The following is a 19,109-nucleotide window of genomic DNA, read 5'->3' as shown; positions in this document are numbered from 1 at the left end:
TGCCCAAACCATGGCAAAGATATTGCCCTGCCCTACTAGTATATGCTCCTGCTCACTCCACACACACACGCTACATATAATTGCGGTGTCCGTAACGTTGGTAATGGTCCTCACAAATTTGATCGAGCTAAAGAGAAGACTCTTTCGCTCAATACAAACTGCTTCTATATACTTTCTTCTTATATTTCTTCTGTATCTAGCAGTGGACTCTCTGTGGCTGAGATCGTAATGATGATAGGTACAAGATAAAGTAAAGATCTATTTTGTAAAGCGAAAATTGTTCCATGACGACCTCGGTGGCGAAGTGGTAAAGTGCTTGCCTCTGAACCGAGAGGACCCCGGTTCGATCCCCGGTCGAATCATAATGGAAAATGATCTTTTTCTAATTGGCCCGGGTCTTGGATGTTTATCTATACATGTATTTGTTATAAAATATAGTATCGTTGAGTTTGTATCCTATAACACAAGTCTCGAACTTACTTTGGGGTTAGCTCAATCTGTGTGATTTGTCCTAATATATTTATTTATTTATTTATGGTGTTCAGGAAGCGATGGAAAAACATCTTTGACCATGTACTTTATTGTGTACTTAGTACATTTTATACAACTGAGAAAAAAAAATTATATTTAAAAATTGGTGCGCCCTTCTGGCATGATAGCGACCAATTCTGTTTAAATGAGTTTCTTTCTTTTGCCATTTCTTCTCAGCAGTGATCGTACCGTAATGCTAGTAGTTTGTAGCTTTGGTAAATGTTATTTAATTTAGAATAGTGAAAAAGTGCCTGTGAAAGTCTAATTACTAAAGAAATTATTTCGTTTTGATTCTGAACATAACAGCTGCTTGACCTCAGACAGATTGTAAACTATTAAAACAGCAAACTATTCGTGCCAGATAATTAAAAAGTTAACAAGACCTTTTTATCATAGATGATGAACTAGCACTTGTCATTATTTCAGAATCAATTCACCAGGTGAAGGATTGGAGGTCATTCTGAACACTGGGTACTGGATGTCTTAATCCATAGTATATTTTTTATCCAGTTAATAAGCGATTCCAGTAAATTGGATAATGAATTCATAAATTCTACACAATTTGACTGCATATAAACGTTATGACAAATTTAAATTGTTTGAATATATGATTTTTACGTATTTTTTTTTATTTTGACTCCAATAATGATTCGGTTATCAAGATAAGTGTGGCTTTCAAGTTTTACGATTCTTAGTTCTGTCTACATCTGTAAGGAATCTTGGAGGTTCTGTCTACATCTCTAAGGGAATGTCCTTTCGTCGAAATTTCAGAAATAAAGGCCTACTTATATTCAAGTTTTCTGGAATGTTTATGACGAAAACCGGAACAGCTATAATAACAACAAACAAAGTTTGGGATGATGTCTATTAATCTCTGTCTCTTATCTAATTAAATCTCTTAATCCGCCGATAAACGAACAAAAAAATATATAAAGAAACAACATCCGTTTTTATTATGACATAAATGTACAGCACGGAATTCAAAGAGCTATCAAAGACATCGAATAAATTAAATTAAAGCACGCTAAGTGGCCGATTGAGGGGTTCAGGTGAAACAATTCAGTATCGTATCGAATAAAGCGAGTCACTGCTTGCTATAGCATAAACAAAAACCGAACAAGAAAGCAAGAAAGAGACCACGCGACAGAGCGCGCGCAACCAATTTGCATTGTACCCCGGCTAGTAAACGTTTAAATTCTTATTTCGAACAGTTGGTCTCGTTCTGCATAATAACATCCGTAAGGCAATGGCAGTTGCTTGTCCAATCACAATGATCTGCGCGTCGTCGTGGGCGTAGTGCCGCTGCGCTATTGGTCGACTCGATTCGGCTTTTCACTCGATTTGTTAGTAGTACCGTCACCGCAGTCGCGCTGCACGATTGTCGATTGTCGCCATTGTGCTTTGCTAGCGGCGGACGCGCGACGGCCGCTTAGATTCGCACGCGTTATCGATAACAATAATCGAATAAATGATATAATACTTGTAATTAAGTGTTAACTGTTCCAAATTTAGTTACGTGCAGTGCCGACGGACTGGGTTTTGGTATTATCAAGTGTGAAAACGGCTGCACCGTGGAGCTTGACTTGCATCAACGGGCCAGCGGTCACTTCATGAGGTAAACAAACTTCACTTAGTAAAATACCTTTTATTTAGAGAGCCGTGAAGGAGCTGGGAAATGCCTGCTGGTCTACGAGGTCAAAACGCCGGGATGTCATTGAACTTGTGCCGAATTGATCAGCCGCGCTTCTGTTTTTGGGGAAGTCAGTGTAAGTTTCCATTGTTCTTTTTTTGCTCGTTATGTCATTTCATTAAGGACGATTTCAGATGTTTCGGAGATGCTTTGAATTGAATTTGAATTTGAATTTTGCTTTTAGATGCAGTTCGTGGATCAAAGTTGATCAGATGGCTTTTATAAGAGATACTTATTTCATACTTTCAATTGCATAATTACTTGTTCTTATACTTAATAGCTTTTAATTATAAACTTAATTGACTTTATAAATCTGGTATATACTTACTATATCTAAGTATTTCTAAAAGTCATCTTCGGGAGACGGACGTTTAGGTTGTTTTAACAATTTAAATGAAATATAACTTGATAAAGAAGAAAATTTTTCCAGTAGCTCAGACTATTTATAATTTAACAATGTTCTATCTCTTGATCACTTGTTTCACACCACAAAGAATAGGTATTCACCTAATTATTCAAATTAGGTGCAATGCAACTCGCCCAACATCTAACTTCGTCGATAAACACAAAAAGAACTAAAAAAATCTCAATGACAAAGTAACTTGACAAAGTAACTTAAATTACAGGTACACACAGGTATTCATATTTACATATCTTATGCCTTAAGGGCACGGGGTAGACAGAGCTGAATGGCAACAACACTCAAAGGCTACTTTAGAAATATTAGCAAGAATCAAAAGCATAATGGTTGTGAGCCCATTGCCTAATAACCCGTCACGTGTCTCTGACTCGATCCTACCTAGAAGGCATGAACAATTGACAATCAAATGTTTATGCGGGAAAATAATCAATCAGTAATTACGTTCCATGTTCAAAACAGTTACCTTTACCTGATTAATATTATGGAAAATTAAGCTGCCAGTATCAGGGAAATAACGATAGAAAAATCAATTGATGACGATCGTAGAAGAAAAGACGACGAAATTTAGGGTTTATTTCTTAAATAGCCTTTCGCTTTTTTAATAATTCGGCGACGCTTCAGTGACTTCTATTGAATTTCAATTGTTTATGGTCTGCGCTGCTTGCTTCCTATAGACATTATCACTACACATCTATTATAAATTTCCTACGGGAACCGTGTTTTTCTATGATGAAACTTATGTTATCCTTCTTAGTACTCCTATGTGTATACAACATTTCAAGAAGATTGGTTTAGTCGATTTAATTTTTATCGAAGTCTACTTGTCGCTGCGTCAACCTTTACTGCTTCAAGAGGTATAAACAATAAAGAAACTTTCGATATATGTGTATCACGTTTTACAATACCTATTAATCGGGTATAATAAAATATCTAAGTATATTTCTCGCAGTAACATGATTTTTTTCGGCTCTCTCTCATTCTCTTCTATTATTTTTGAGAGAAAAGTTGTATCATATTTTTAATTAACAAAAATATAATGTTAAACTTTGAACCCTGATATAATATCTCACAAGTACTGATGTATGAAGTTACAATCCAAGTGTGTCAATTAAAATTTACTCAATCGACGCACATGTCAAAATGCAATGCTTTTCTTCGTGGTTTAAGGACGTGGGCGATTTTGTGACCAATTAAAACATAATGATTATTCAACGTTATTATTAAATAACGGTAAATTATATAACGGTAACGTATGTTTAACACTTATATCTGCCACATTTGAAGGTCTTCAAGTTTGATCGTCGGTCAAGACATAAAATGTAAATTAATGAAATTTCTGATATGTTTTGTATTAACTTGTATAATACGTATTACTGCTACTTTTGCCCACTGTATTTATAAGTTTTTTTTTTTACTGCCAATTGACTGAAGAGCTCTCTCCATGTGATATGCCTGCCGCGCCACCATTTTTATTTTCTATGTGTTTTCATCCAATAAAACTATGTCAAATAATCATACCATACACCATATTTTAAAATCCTTCAAGAGTACAGAAACTGTAGATGTTACAAAACTGTTTATTATTCTCAACGCTGTAAGTGTTGCCATATCAGCTGTAAAATCTGACGACAGTATAATGATGGAATTTCGGTTTAAACATGGTTTGAACCCTTTATTGGCCGTTTTCACAAAATTGCCGACAGTCAAAACAGTAGCAATTTTGGCTCATAATGATATGGGGAATCTCGCCCTTTTGATTTTTATTATGTTTTATCTTGTGAATTCGTCGCGAGGTTCATATTAAGTACAGTCAGCAACGTTGTCTTCGTCATGATAATGGTGTCTACGGCTAAATTGGCAATGATTTTGTTGGTTAATGTACTGATTATGGACTAAGTTGCCAAACAAAATTAGCCTTGGCCAACTACACAATGCATTCTAATTTATTGAACAAATTCTTGAATACAAATCATGTACGACCGAATAATATATCTTATTACAATACGAATTATATAAGCGCGAAAGAATTAACAACATTAAATAACGTCTTCATATAAATGAAGAAGTTATTTTTTTAAAGAAAGGTCTTATAATAAGAAGTTTAAATTATCCATAAATAAATACTCACTTAAATATAAGTAATTGGGTTTTTATTGGTGTTTGGTCTAATTCTTTATAAAAAATATATCATATTTTGACTCTAATAAGATCCACATAGGTAAATGCAATGTTTGTAATACTATGGCTTAATCTAAATTTAGTTAAAAATTAAGTACCTCATTCTTTCCAGCTGTGGATTTACATTGTAGACGATTGTAACAATATCTAATCCTTCTGAAAAAAGCGTACATAATAATTACTGGTATTTTATCTCATAATATTCTTTTATGGCAACACCAGGACAATTCAAAATTCGAATGCGAAGAAATGCAGCGGTGGCTCGGCCCAATTAGGCATTTTACAGATTACCTAATGAAGCACAATTGCCTCGTCTTTACAGCCAGTGTTGTAAAATTGTTTTTATTATTTTTACACTTTTACAATAATCGTTAGCTCTTTGATGCTGCCGGCAGTTCAAATGATGGGGTCGTTAACCTCTTGTTTATGTAATCGAGTGATCCGATGTTATAATTTGTTCTTTTGAAGTTGTAACAATTATTTTGTTATGCAAGTGTTGGTTTGTTTTGTTTTACGGTTTCTTATTGTATTTTTTTGAATTGAATTGTTCATTATCGACCTTAACCTTACATCGGAAGATCAATTTATTCTATTCTATGGTATATCGTGGCTCCGCACTTTATGATTTTATCCCCTATTCTGGCCTATTCAGTTTGATTTATACAAAAATCGCATCTTATTTGGCTTCTTGTCTTCAATTCAATGGCAGAGTCTAAACCAATTAATAACCGTCGTTCAACCATGAAACACATAGTATAAGGTATTAATGTATTTAATTTTTTTATTTCTTTTGTAATGTAGAGGCCGCAAAAGCTTTCATTATGTAACGAGTAATTATTTTGTAATTCCTCATAATGTCAAAGTCATCTAATATTATATCCAATTGAAGAATAGTGTATACAAGAATATGCAGTAGAAAATTAATGATATCCGAGTGGGCATATGTGAAAGATGATTTTTCTTCTAATAAGATTCAAACATGAATATTTTAGCAAGTTACTTACATAATTAGTAACGAAAAGGTAGTGGCAGAATATTAAGTGAAATAATTATGGAATCTATTAGGTATAACACATGCCATCATTATAGAGTGCGTTTATTTACGGCAATGAAAAACCAGCAATGTATGGCAAACTGTTCGACGACACTGTGAAGCTGGTACAACCTCCTCGACATACCTAAAGATAAAAAGTTAGACGGATAAAAACAAACACAAATTATTACTAAAATTAAAATATGAAAATATAATAATTATTGACGTAATTAGAGTATATATTGTTTTCTTTCTTATTAGCACGAAATAAATCGACGTTAGTTGTGTGAACAGTTGCAAAATTAACAACAATGCAACGGATTCTGAATAGTATAATAATTGGTGATTTGCAAACATGGCAACACCAATCAAGGTCGTTCTTTTAAAGAGACCATGTACTCTTGGCTTATAAGCGTCTTAAGTTAAAGTTAAATCGTTAGTGAATTTGATTAGCAAACAATTACATATTCTGCACATTTTTTTCTTAAATCTCTCCTCTATTATCGTGATGACAAACAAACTTCTTTTGCGTCTTGTATAGTGTTCATCAAAAGGTTAAGAGAAACTTACTTTTGTACCTATGTAAATTTTCCGACTTAAATATTAACCTTAAGATTGTCAAATGTTGAGATTCATATTTAAGTCTGTGGTGATAATGGTCTATCTTAATGTCCGAATGGACATTAAAAACAAAATAAAATCACAACGTATTTAATTTTATCAATCAATCAATTTTTATTTGTATCAAAGAGGTTAGATAAGATGTCACAAAAACAAACTATACAGGACTCTGCCCTCAGGCGTACAAATATTAGTTCGTATAAAATAGCTAATAATAAAACAATCAATTTATCGACAAAAGTACAGGTTGACAGTAGCAGAATTAGATATCTCTTAAACCCTCTAACTTGAAATAGTTTCAAGTAGTTCCTTAATTCACAAAACAAATACGACAGCGAATATTCTAGGTCTTACCTATAATTTTAAATGAATGGTCATTTTCGCCGATACGTAACGAGGTTAGGGCTGTGTATTATCATATGAAGCTAACATTTGAGAATTAACTAGTATCATACCTATATATTCAATACCGCAATAGTGTGTTGATCTTACATTTAGTCAAAACTATATAATTCTTCTACTACAACATATAAACATTCTATATTATTGTCACTGTCAATGCTTACTTCAGGGCTTTCGTATGGAAAATTTAGCCGTTTTAGTATTTCCTATTGGCATTTGTGAATACTGGCGCAGTCATACTAGAGCCCATTGAAGGCTTTATACGGCTATAGCCTTGTGATAATGCTGGATGAATTACAAAGAGGTACAGTTAAGACTTAATGAGTACATTGAAAGGTACATTAAGCAGAGAAATGGGGAATATTTGAATAGCTGTAGAGACTGAAGCCGTTAGACTTAGTATATCTAATAAATCTAGCCTGTGTTAGTTATAATATTTTCGATACAGATTGGCCTTCTGTATAGGGCATGTCTTTATGTATATCTATGTCTGTCTGTTGATCTCAAACAGCGAAACCGTTTTAGATTTAGTATTTCTGTTTGAAAGATAACTTAATCTTTAGTATTCTAATGGCTCAAACTACAAGTTTTATTCTTCCTAGTTATATTTTGGTTTGGTTTAAATCGTGTGCTTCGTGTGATCATTTCAAACAAAGCTATATAAAAAAACTGTATCGATTTTGAATAGAATTCAAGTGATCGACTCATATAAATATCACTTTAATACAAATGGCTGTTTATTCACCTAGGTATAGATTTTCACCTAACTATAGGTGTAGTTGTACTTTTCTATGCCGAGGATTGATTTCAAACAATGTTATATAAAACTCCACAGCTTATTCACAAGATCACTATAAATGAAACGAGCGCGATATGCAGTTAAATGCTGTGTTTAACGCCACTAGTTGACGCCGACACAAACACAGATCAAAATTGGCGCTTCTGGTTAGACCCTGGCGTTTCACCCAGCCACAAAATGATTATATCCAAGAATGTTACTCGACAACAACAGATGATACTACAATTTATGTTAACATTGAAAGTTATCAATATAGTATTTTACATTGAATCTGTGGAGGTTTAAATCAGACAATAGATCACACGACAATGTATAAAAATACTTTCAGTATTAATAATGTCGACAGGCAGTAACTGACTAGCGAATGAAGTAAATTGATTTTTACTACGACATTAATAATACATATATAACATATAAAAAGAACACCATATCTGATCATGCTTCTCGTTTCCGTTTCTCTTAGCTGGTTCCCAGCCAAGCGAGAGCTATTTTTGTAGCTTTCTGTGCATAACAAATAATTAAATAAATATATTAAGACAAATCACACAGATTGAGTGAGCCCCAAAGTTTGAGTCTTGTATTATGGGATACTAACTCAACGACACTATATTTTATAACAAATACATATACATATATAGATAAACATCCAAGACCTGGGCCAATGAGAAAAATATCATTTTCCATCATGACCCCAACGGGGATCGAACCCGGGACCTCTGGGTACAGAGGCAAGTACTTTACTACTGCGCTACTGAGGTCGTCGGCTACACAGTGAGTGGAAAAGTTACCACAGTATAGTCATTTACGACGACGCAAATGAATGAACATTGGGTGGTTTGTATGAGAGCTTTTATTTACTGCAATGAAAAACCAGCAATATATGCCGAATTCGCCAAAGTTCGCCGAACTCTTTCGCGATATATATAGTCGGAAAAACATTGGTGTGTATGTCAGACATCTCACGTAAGTGGCCCATAACGCAGTACCTTGTTTACCAAGTCATAACATTTCTTAAGTTCCTGCCGACCTCAACAGATACTTGCTTGCACATTTAGTTACCATACAGTTTCTCTCCACTCCCAAAAGATGGCGTCCAGTTGGACGTTTCAGAAAATATCCAAATTTGTATTACTTAGTTTTAGACTGATCTTGTTCTGTTAACATTAGTTTCTTCTATATTACTTTATATATTTTTATTGTAACAATTAAAGTATATTTCACAAAATAACTTTTAAATTTCTAAAAATCTCACACAATTAATTCTCTTTATGATAATGATAAATAAATATATTAGGACAAATCACACAGATTGAGCTAGCCCCAAAGTAAGTTCGTTGTTGTGTTATGGGATACTAACTCAACGATACTATATTTTATAACAAATATATAGATAAACATCCAAGACCCGGGCCAATCAGAAAAAAATCATTTTCCATCATGACCCGACCGGGGATCGAACCCGGCATCTCTTGGTTCAGTGGCAAGAACCTTACCATTGCGCCACCGAGGTCGCCGAATGATGGCAACGATATTAATAATTAAACCTTCCATCCTTCGTATTGCAAAAACAGTTTTATTTGGGTAGGTACCTACACTGCTCTTTCACACCTCGTGTTTCGTCATCACTGTTATATCTTCGTTATAACTATACACTCAAAGATACTCTAACAGGCTCTGTTCTCGCCGCTTGGAGAACAAACAGACGATCATTTTATGTGGTTATGTTATTAGCAAGATGGTTTCACTGTACTGTTTGGGAACAAACTGTTCGAAAATTTACAGAATTCTTTCAAATGGAAACTATACATACCTACATACATTTTTGGCAAATAGTTTGGGCAAATATATAAATGTTACTTAACATCAGCGGCCTAGGGCTTTGTCAGAAGCGGCGGTGGTGTAATGGTTAAGACGCCCGCATGTGGATCGAAAGGTCCTAGGTTCGAATCCTACTCGTGCCACATGAATTTGTATACCAATCTGACTCATGTATAGTAGTTTTCATCGACCACCACTTGCACAGACAGAGCACAGACTTCATCACAGAGTTAGTTAATGACATGACAATAAAAATACTTGGCATAAACCTATGTTTGAATCTGAAAGTCATTTCCTAGTAATTCTGTAATATTCCAGATAATATCTAATTTTTTTGAAGTGAAAAGTGGTAGGAGGAAGAGAATCTCTTTCAGAAATTGACATGAAGCGAAGTCTGAAGTTGAATCGACCACATCGTTCACAACCAAAGAAGCATACAATTCACAAGTTATCCAAGATCTGACACGTACCTGCCTGCTCTGATCCTTGGTAATTGCTAAGACAAATCTGCGGCGTCTCAGACACCGAGGTCGTGTTTGAACTGCGGCGCTTTAAGTAAGCCAGTTTTGTGATTGTCTCATTTCGAGTTAGTCCACGAAATACCGCATACGGTGTTTTTTACATGGAGTTTTGTGACTTTGAAGTCACAAATGTTCACTCAAATTCCTTATTTTTAATATTGAGTGTGATTCTTAAAGTCTGCTGTTGACTCAGTAATTTTTTGAACAACAGTGAAACAGTGCTTCAAATGACGCTGTTTATTATTTAACAATCAGTTTTTCTATTGTTAAAATAAGGATTAGAAGGTGATAACTTCTGATAAAGAAAATAAACTTTATATAAAATACTAAAATAAATTAATAAATTTGTCAGGGGCTTATGAAATGCTCGCAAAATCTCGTCACAAAACTCGTGTTCCTCTATATTCTTGGTGTTTCATTCAAGGGCCAATTATTATCATTAGAATTTTCATCATGTAAATTATTAGGAAGATAATATAGACTTTTATCTGCAGCCATATCAAGGCGCTATGTGTCACACTAGATGAATATTAGAAGTATATTACAAAAGTATTGTAGTTTTCAATGGAAAACTACTTTCAACTGTGACTACATTGTGTAATGACACACACAGTCACAGTTAAATAAATTGAAAACGGTGGCTACCAAAATCCGTTTAGTCCTGTGACCACATTGTATTATATATTTGACGACCTCAGTGGCGCAATGGTAAAGTGCTTGCCTCTGAACCGAGAGGTCCCGGGTTCGATCCCCGGTCGGGTCATGATGCAAAATGATCTTTTTCTGATTGGCCCGGGTCTTGGATGTTTATCTATATATGTATATGTTATAAAATATAGTATCGTTGAGTTAGTATCCCATAAGTCTAGAACTTACTTTGGGGCTAGCTCAATCTGTGTGAGCTGTCCTAATATATTTATTTATTTAAGACTGAAATTCTAGTGAAAATCTAGTGTGGCATAATCAGTTAGTTTATATTTTTATTTTTCGCTAAGAAATTAATAAAAATGTGACGGTGGCGCTAACATGCGGGTACAAAAGCGCCTTAATAAGAAAATTGTTGTTAATTTAACTCACCGAGCTGGTCTTCCAATCATCTTTGGTCAATATTAGCTTAGGATTTCACATGCTACTGTATTTTTTTTTCGTCGACTGCGACATTCTAGTGTTGTTTGTTGTGAGCGCTTGACTTATTTTTGGCTCGTGATAATTTTGTTATTAGTATAATGAATGAGACTTTTTGGTGACAATATAATTTTTCAGATTTTGTTTCATTTCTTTTATATTTCGGTCTAAGAAGAGAGCATTTTTGAGAACAATAGTTTATTATTTTTTTCTCTTCAATTTTCTAAATGAAATAAATTACCTACAGTGAAATACTATTATGTAATTCGAACTTAATCAGCGGTTAACGGTTTCGGTAATTGGTTGGCAAGATTAATGAATTATACTCGTAGCATAAACACGAGATTAAATTAAGATTGCGGCACTGTCCAAACAATTTTGTTCAGATATTATATCTGAAAATGTTTAGATTTTATTTCTTTTCATTACGGTGGGTTGCATCGTTAACTTTAACGTGCGCAGAAAAACGCAAAGTACGCCATTTTGTCTAAACTTCACGCTGGCAGTCGCGGGCGGTCACTTGTACATACGTTTCTAACAATTAAATACGAATATATCTTTATCTCACTATAATGATTTACAAATAGCTTTACAAAAACATCTCCTACCTGTCAACCATTAGAGTGGACGATTAAGTCATCCAAAACATTCAACATTAACAACGAACAGATTGATAAGCATATGTCACAGAATCACTGTCCCCCGCGGGGCGGGCATCCCCTACATTAGGGGTGAACTCGTTAACTTGCTAATACCGAACGCTTACATTTGTATTTGTAACCATTTCTGGTTAGAGTTAACGATTACATTTGCGGTTTGCGTTTTGGTAATTGAATTATTTCTTAATTGAGTACATTGTAATAGATTTTCTGCTGATAAACTCCAAAGCGTGGGCAAGTCTTGCGTAAATCAGAAAAATTACGTAGAAAATAAATGTTTTAACTTACCTTACCAGGCCGCTCCCACCAGATCCGGGCAGGAATGGCAAACCCAAGATTTTGATGTCGTCAAGGATGATATATGCGCCAATGATCTGACAACTAAGGATGCCGAAGACCTTTACTAAGAAAATTAAAAATAGGAGAGTGGACGGGTGAAGAAGGAACCGGGGAAAACGCTCGAAGAGAAATAGAGAGAGGGAGAGAGAGAGAGAAATCTAAAAGTATCTACTACTTTAATATTTTGTATACTCAATATATATTAAAGTAGTAGATACTTTTAGATTTTTTTCACTTCTTCCTTACAATTTTGTTTCTCCAAAGTTGTACAACCGGTTGTAAAAGCACAAATTGAAACTTCTAACCTGTAAGGTTAATTTTACGATAAACCATAACTTAGCTGCGTCACATCTTCGAATGCAGCTGGAAATACGCAAATATAAAAGAGTATTCAACTTTTACTCAACTCTTAATTAAAAATTAATACCAATTTGCATCAGTATCAATACCAGTTTAAAAAGGGAAGCGATCTCGAAAAGGGAGGTAAATATCAATTTGTCAAACACCCTCTTGTACAAGTACTTAACATTAATATTTTCCAGTCTTATGAGCACCGTAACTGTCACCCAAATATTAAATATTAAAAGTTTTTTGCATGCACGTGGTGCTTGGAGCTTAACAATACTCGCCAGGGGTGGCTTATTAATTTTAAGGGATGTTTTGGCGTTTAATGGTCATGTTATAAGTTGTTTGAGTATTCACCTATCTGGATTCTGCACAGTAGCTTGTGAAATTTAAAATGGCATTGGTCAAATTATGACAGTGACAAAATGTGAAGATATTATATTTTAAGAGCAGTATTCCACGCGGAAGATTCTTCGATTCTTCTTTCTTTTCGAGAGTTTAACACTGATGTCAGACTTTATTCAAGTCGCCTATAGGCATCTGACATCACTTTACGACTACCTATCTATCGCCATCAAGTCACAAAATATACACACTAGTAAACTACTTAAATTAGTCAACCAGTAGTGTGCAGGTTTCCTCACAATGTTTTCCTTCAGCGGAAGCAAGTTTTGGCTTATGAAAACTACTGCATTTAATAGTCAGACAGTTGTGCAAATTCATGCGGCACGAGTAGGATTCGCACCTGGGCCCTTTCAGTAGGCGGTCTTAACCAACGAACGCAACCTCAACCACAAAAAAATAAATCCTCATATATAATTTTGTCTTCACCACTATTTCCTTAATTTCAGTGCCGCTGGCGCGATGTGCGACCGAACCGGCTTCGGGGGGTCCATGGGGCACTTCCCCATGGGACACATGTCTGCCATGGGCGCGATCGGGTCCATGGGATCCATCTCCATGAACGGCCAGCAACCGAAGAAGTCCCCAGAGGAACATATAAAGCGACCGATGAATGCGTTCATGGTCTGGTCCAGGTTGCAGAGGAGGAAGATTGCGCAGGATAATCCTAAGATGCACAATTCGGAGATATCTAAAAGATTAGGTAAGTAACCTTATATTAAATACTAGCTTTCACCCACAACTTCGTATGTGAGTAAAAATCCGTTTCCTGTGGGAATTTCCGGAAATTCCTATTTAGTTTTCTCACACTCTACACACCTACATGCCAAATTTCAGCTTCTTACGCCGAGTAGTTTCATCTTTACGGTGTCTGTCAGTCAGTCAGTCAGTCAGTCACTCACTTAGTAACGCAAGAGTTTTATATATAGATTGATAGATCTGTTTTTAAGCCCCGACGCAAAACGAGGGGTATTATAAGTTTGACCGCTAAGTGTGTCTGTCTGTGTACGTGGCACCGTAGTTCATAAATGAGTGAACCGATTTAGATGCGGTTTTCTTTATTTGATAGTTAATTTTCATGCGGTAGTTCTTAGATACATATTTGATCAAAATCGGTTCAGGCGTTCAAAAGTTGTAGCGAAATGAATATTGAAAGTTGGGGGTTTTTTAATTTGTCTAACAAATTAACTTATACTTTATACTATACTATTATTATAATACAATCTATACTCAATCGAGAGTATTTTTAGTTATTTTTGCAAAATATATAATATGTTCAGCCTTTTTGAAACCGTCAACTATTTTCCAGCATATTCTGAGTCGGGAGTTTCTTAAATTATTAATTTGATTTTTATGAATCCCAACTAATAAGAAAGTAAGTTTGTTTGTTTGTTTGTTACCTCTTCACGCGTTATCTACTGGACCGATTGTTATGAAATTTGGTACGCGGATAGAAAATAACCTGGAATAACACATAAGGTACTTTTTTCATCCTGAAATTCCGCGGGGCGCAGCTAGTAGATCATATTCGTTAGTTAGTTTTAAAGTTTTAACGTCTGATTTGAATCAGGTCTAGATTTACGTGTCGAAAACCAAACATGAATTGATTGCCAAAATTACCTTCATACTATTACGTCGTCATCAAATTTTATTACGTCACGTCGATTACCATTAATGTATGTACATAATACCACACCTGCTTCATTGAGATCGCCCAAGTTTGTTATTTATATGCTAAGCGATAGTTTCCGGTGTATAATCCTGTGTGAAAGGAGTTCATTTTCATTGCAAATTGAGCTCAGTATAGAGCTGAATCTTGATCTCATCCTTTCGGGATGAGTAGGAACAGAAATTATTGCCTTTATAAATATTTTGGGGTGTTTCAAACTTTTAAAAATTAGATTATTTATATCACTCGTACATGTGGGCTAACTGTCGAATAAGAATTATGTTTTAATCGATTTATAAATGTTCACAGACATTTTTATTGATATTAACACTCAATACAAACTCTTTAGCTTTATTGGCATGAATAGCTATATAGACGCAATTAATTAAACCATTTTTTTCATTTAGGAAATAAACTTTTGTCGATTTTTTTCTCTTTAACACTTATTTTCACTTGTTACGATTTTATCATTAATAGCAAATGACGATTTCGAAATTAAACTAACATACACGTGATAAAATCTATCGATTTTTATTATATTCCATAATCAACCCGAATAAAAGAAACTTAGTTACCTATATAGGTAAAGTGCCACTAATATAGAATATATAAATTAGAGTCGACATCAATAAATTAACTTATTTATAACTTCGGCAGCACCGGAGAACGTTTTCATGCGGCTTAATTTCAGCATTTATCAAAACGCACAAATAAAATATATTTAAAAAAAAGAATATCTTGTGCAATCAACCTGCAGAAGCGTCGCAGCGGGACGTCGCCACTGAATTAATCAACGGCAAAATTCAAAAAAAGAATAAAAAATAGTATTCAGAAAAGGGGAGACACGACGGAAGAGTATGGAAAAATAAAACTGGCCATAGCTCGCTATTCTGGCGGTGACGGCGTGAGGAAACGCCATTTTCTTTTTTTTTCTTTTTTTCTACCAGTACGTTGGCTGTTTACTGTGGCAGATAGTCTTCGACATATTCGTTTGGTGTTCTGCTGGCTTAGTCTATGATACAAATAAACAATGTATATTTATGGGTCAAAAATTAAAATTAACAGAGATTAAAACTTCAGCCATTTTGTTAGCTAAGGTGCCACAACGTATTTATTTATTCATTTATGTACTTAATATAACCGTGCATGTGTATATAAAACTTTATTTCTATTGATTTTTTTATTTAATTATTTACTTAACCTGTTTTAATTTAACTAAATTTAATCATAAATCAAAATCAAATCATTTATTCGGAAATTAGGCCTTCACAGGCACTTTTTCACGTCATATTCAAAATTAAACTATGTTTACCAAAGCTACAAACTACTAGTATTTCGGAACTTTTAATAAAACACCTTACCACCGCACCAATTTAAACACCATGTCCTCAACTTTTTAAAAAAATCAGAATAATTTGTCACTTATATTGACATAATACAAATTATTAGTTACAAATAATAATGTACTTAAATAATATGTTTTCAAATAAAAAAAATATCTACCCAGTCTTGGTGTAGAATAGTAAGTTATTTTTGCGAGAACGGCAGCTTCGTTCACGTAAAAGTACTGCATTGTCCTGTACAAACGCAATGTTTTATTCATAGCCAGACTTTTAGGCACCGATGTTTGTTAGAAGGATTGTCGATGTTTGCTCTGTGATGCCACAGAGTTTTAAAAGCATAGATGCGTCAAAACGAACGTTAGCAAAAATATATATTTTATAAAATTCCTTTAAGAAACCAAAACAAATTAGAGTTCTCTCTTCATAGTCGTATTCCTCATGGCTGAGGGTCGTTGTCATTACTTGGAATGAATCACATACAACAACTTTCCTGTGTTAATGGAGTGGTTTGCCATTGCCTTCTCCATTTCACACACAAGTGAATAATCAATCATTGTGCAGGTTTCCTCACGATGTTTTCCTTCATCGGAAGCTACTATACATGAGTCAGATTGGTATACAAACTCATGTGGCACGAGTAGGATTCGAACCAGGGACCTTTCGATCCACAGGCGAGCGTCTTAACTCACCACCGCTTCTAATTAAGAGTTGTGACAGGTCTATAAAATTGGATTTGATTTTAATTTCAAATAGTGATTGTAACTTTAAAGTCGAACGCGTGAGGGACTGTGGATTGACATTTGAGTTCAATATATTTTGATACTTTTACATTTTGCTTTCTTTTTTCATTTTATAAGCAAGGTGTGTCATTCTCGTCTTAGAATAAGGCTACTCTATATCCACTCATGGATGTCAAATCTTCAATATTCAGGACTACAAAAATACTTAAGTGAAATTCACGCGAGCTAAGCCGCAGACAAAAGCTGGTTCCTACAATAATGTTATAACATTATTGTTTATAACGCTTAAAATGCAACCGGTAACACATTAAAAGCAAGTTCGTCAAACTAACGATCCGTGTGTCCCGTCTACTAAAAAGTTTCATACACTATTGTGCGTTTTGTATTGACATCGCAGCGCGATTGATTTGGAAAACAGCGTTTTGTTCGCCGATTTATTACCTACTGAATATCGACAGGTTCGCAGATGTTTTGTTTCGTCTGAACTGGATGGATGAATGGTTTCAATGCGATTCTAATTATACCGAGTAATAGCACCGCCTTTTTGTATTGTGTTGTTTGATAAAGAAGCGTGTTTTGTGATATAAATATATAGTTATCAATAGAGCACAATTTTGTATTTTTGGCGACGGGACACAAAAGTTTAATTTTAATAATTGATAAAACGGTCCTATTTTTAGATCTTAATTTACCTACACATATTGTTATACCTACACGTATTCTTTGTCATATTGATTTTTATATATTGAACTGGAAATCAAATTGTTTCTGTAAATGGATTACATATTAACGTGGAGTGCCTTAACAAGGCTGTGGCGTAAAAAAATTAAGCGTTAACTAACCAAAATATTATGTTTTAACCCGAGCGAAGCTGGGATGGGGCGCTAGTATACATTATAATAGGAATATACCGCCTTCCTCTTGAATCCCTCTACACATCTATAATAAAATCCCGCCTCAAAATCCGATCCATAGGATTAAATATTTAGCATACATAGGGACAGACGAGACTAGTGTGATGTATAAGCATGGCTTTTTTAAATTTCGTAACATTTTTTTAAAATATTTGCAAGTAAAACGTCTTAAGCGACTTCACTCCACAAGGTAGGTACTTTTTCTCGTGGAACGTCACATATGAGTATATTTTTTTTTATCGAATTTTCTATAACTTTTCCCATTCCATATCACTCGCCTCTACTACATTAGACATAACATATTTTCCCCACTATTCTTTCGTTACTGAAAAAAATTTGTATAAAATCTTTTGTACTTTGTTTACTATTTGCATTATTTTATATTTACCCTGTTATGTACATAAGTTTATAAGTAAATAAACAATACATACAATAAACAAATTAATAGTTTACCACCTTAAGTTTGAATTCTATTATTGAACCAACAAAGCCCTTGGTTTAATTAATATTAACTGCATAGTCAGTACACCCTAACAGTTGGTGGGTAGGGATATGAGGGACGATGTAGCAGACAGACAAAGAGGTGGAAATACATGCGAGACACGCGGACAGTACGGACGGCGAGCGTTATCGAAAATCGGTGAATAATATTTACCTAAAATAAGTTGCGTTTGCAAAATATATTAAGAATATTAGTAACTCTAGTGTTATTTATTTCAATTTTGACTTATATATTTTTGCTAAAAGAATTATAGAAATGAGAAGCTAACAAAAATGTCGTTCTCAATTAAGTAAAGGCTGCAAGGAACATATAAATAAATTATAAATAATGTATGAACAAATCACACAGATTGAGCTAGCCCCAAAGTAAGTTCGAGACTTGTGTTATGGGATACTAACTCAACGATATTATATTTTATAACAAATACATATATAGATAAACATCCAAGACCCGGGCCAATCAGAAAAAGATCATTTTCCATCATGACCCGACCGGGGATCGAACCCGGGACCTCTCGGTTCAGAGGCAAGCACTTTACCACTGCGCCATCGAGGTTGTCAAACATATATTCACTGCTAGAAAATAATTTAAAAAATACATCGAACGAAAACAATTATCCTGTATCCAGAAACACTACCTAATAAAATAAAATAGGTACCTATAAGTCAAATAACGAAACAGACGTTAGCCCAGCAATGGGATGGAATTGGTGAAAAGAAAGCACGATATATGACAATAATATATTTCCAAACACACATTCAAATTCTACCTTCTATCTATGCAATCTTCATAGTCGTATTCCTCATGGCTGAGGGTCGTGGTTGTTACGTGGAATGAAACACACACAACAACTTTCTTGGCATTATTAATGGAGTGGTTTGCCATTGCATTTCCATTTTACACACAAGTTAATAAGAATCAACCAGTGTACCGGTTTCCTCCCGATGTTTTCCTTCACCGGAAGCAAGTGGTGGATGATGAAAACTACTATATATGAGTCAGACAAATCCATGTGGCACAAGTAGGATTAGAACCTGGGACCTTTCGATCCACAGTC

General features: G+C 34.6%; 1 protein-coding gene across 1 annotated transcript in view; it reads left to right on the top strand.

Moving 5' to 3' along the window:
* Positions 1–1,891: 1,891 nt before the first annotated feature.
* Positions 1,892–19,109, top strand: part of Sox21b — a 52,112-nt gene continuing 34,894 nt past the window's right edge. Inside the window, exons 1-2 of the mRNA XM_053748684.2 lie at positions 1,892–2,146; positions 13,334–13,587. Coding sequence (XP_053604659.1) covers positions 2,142–2,146; positions 13,334–13,587 — 259 coding nt within the window. The 5' untranslated portion in view covers positions 1,892–2,141. The remainder of the gene's footprint in view (positions 2,147–13,333; positions 13,588–19,109) is intronic.

The sequence above is a fragment of the Plodia interpunctella genome, chromosome 1 (genome assembly GCF_027563975.2).
Source record: "Plodia interpunctella isolate USDA-ARS_2022_Savannah chromosome 1, ilPloInte3.2, whole genome shotgun sequence".
Classification (NCBI taxonomy): Eukaryota; Metazoa; Arthropoda; class Insecta; order Lepidoptera; family Pyralidae; genus Plodia; species Plodia interpunctella.
This window is presented reverse-complemented; position numbering and strand designations above follow the sequence as displayed.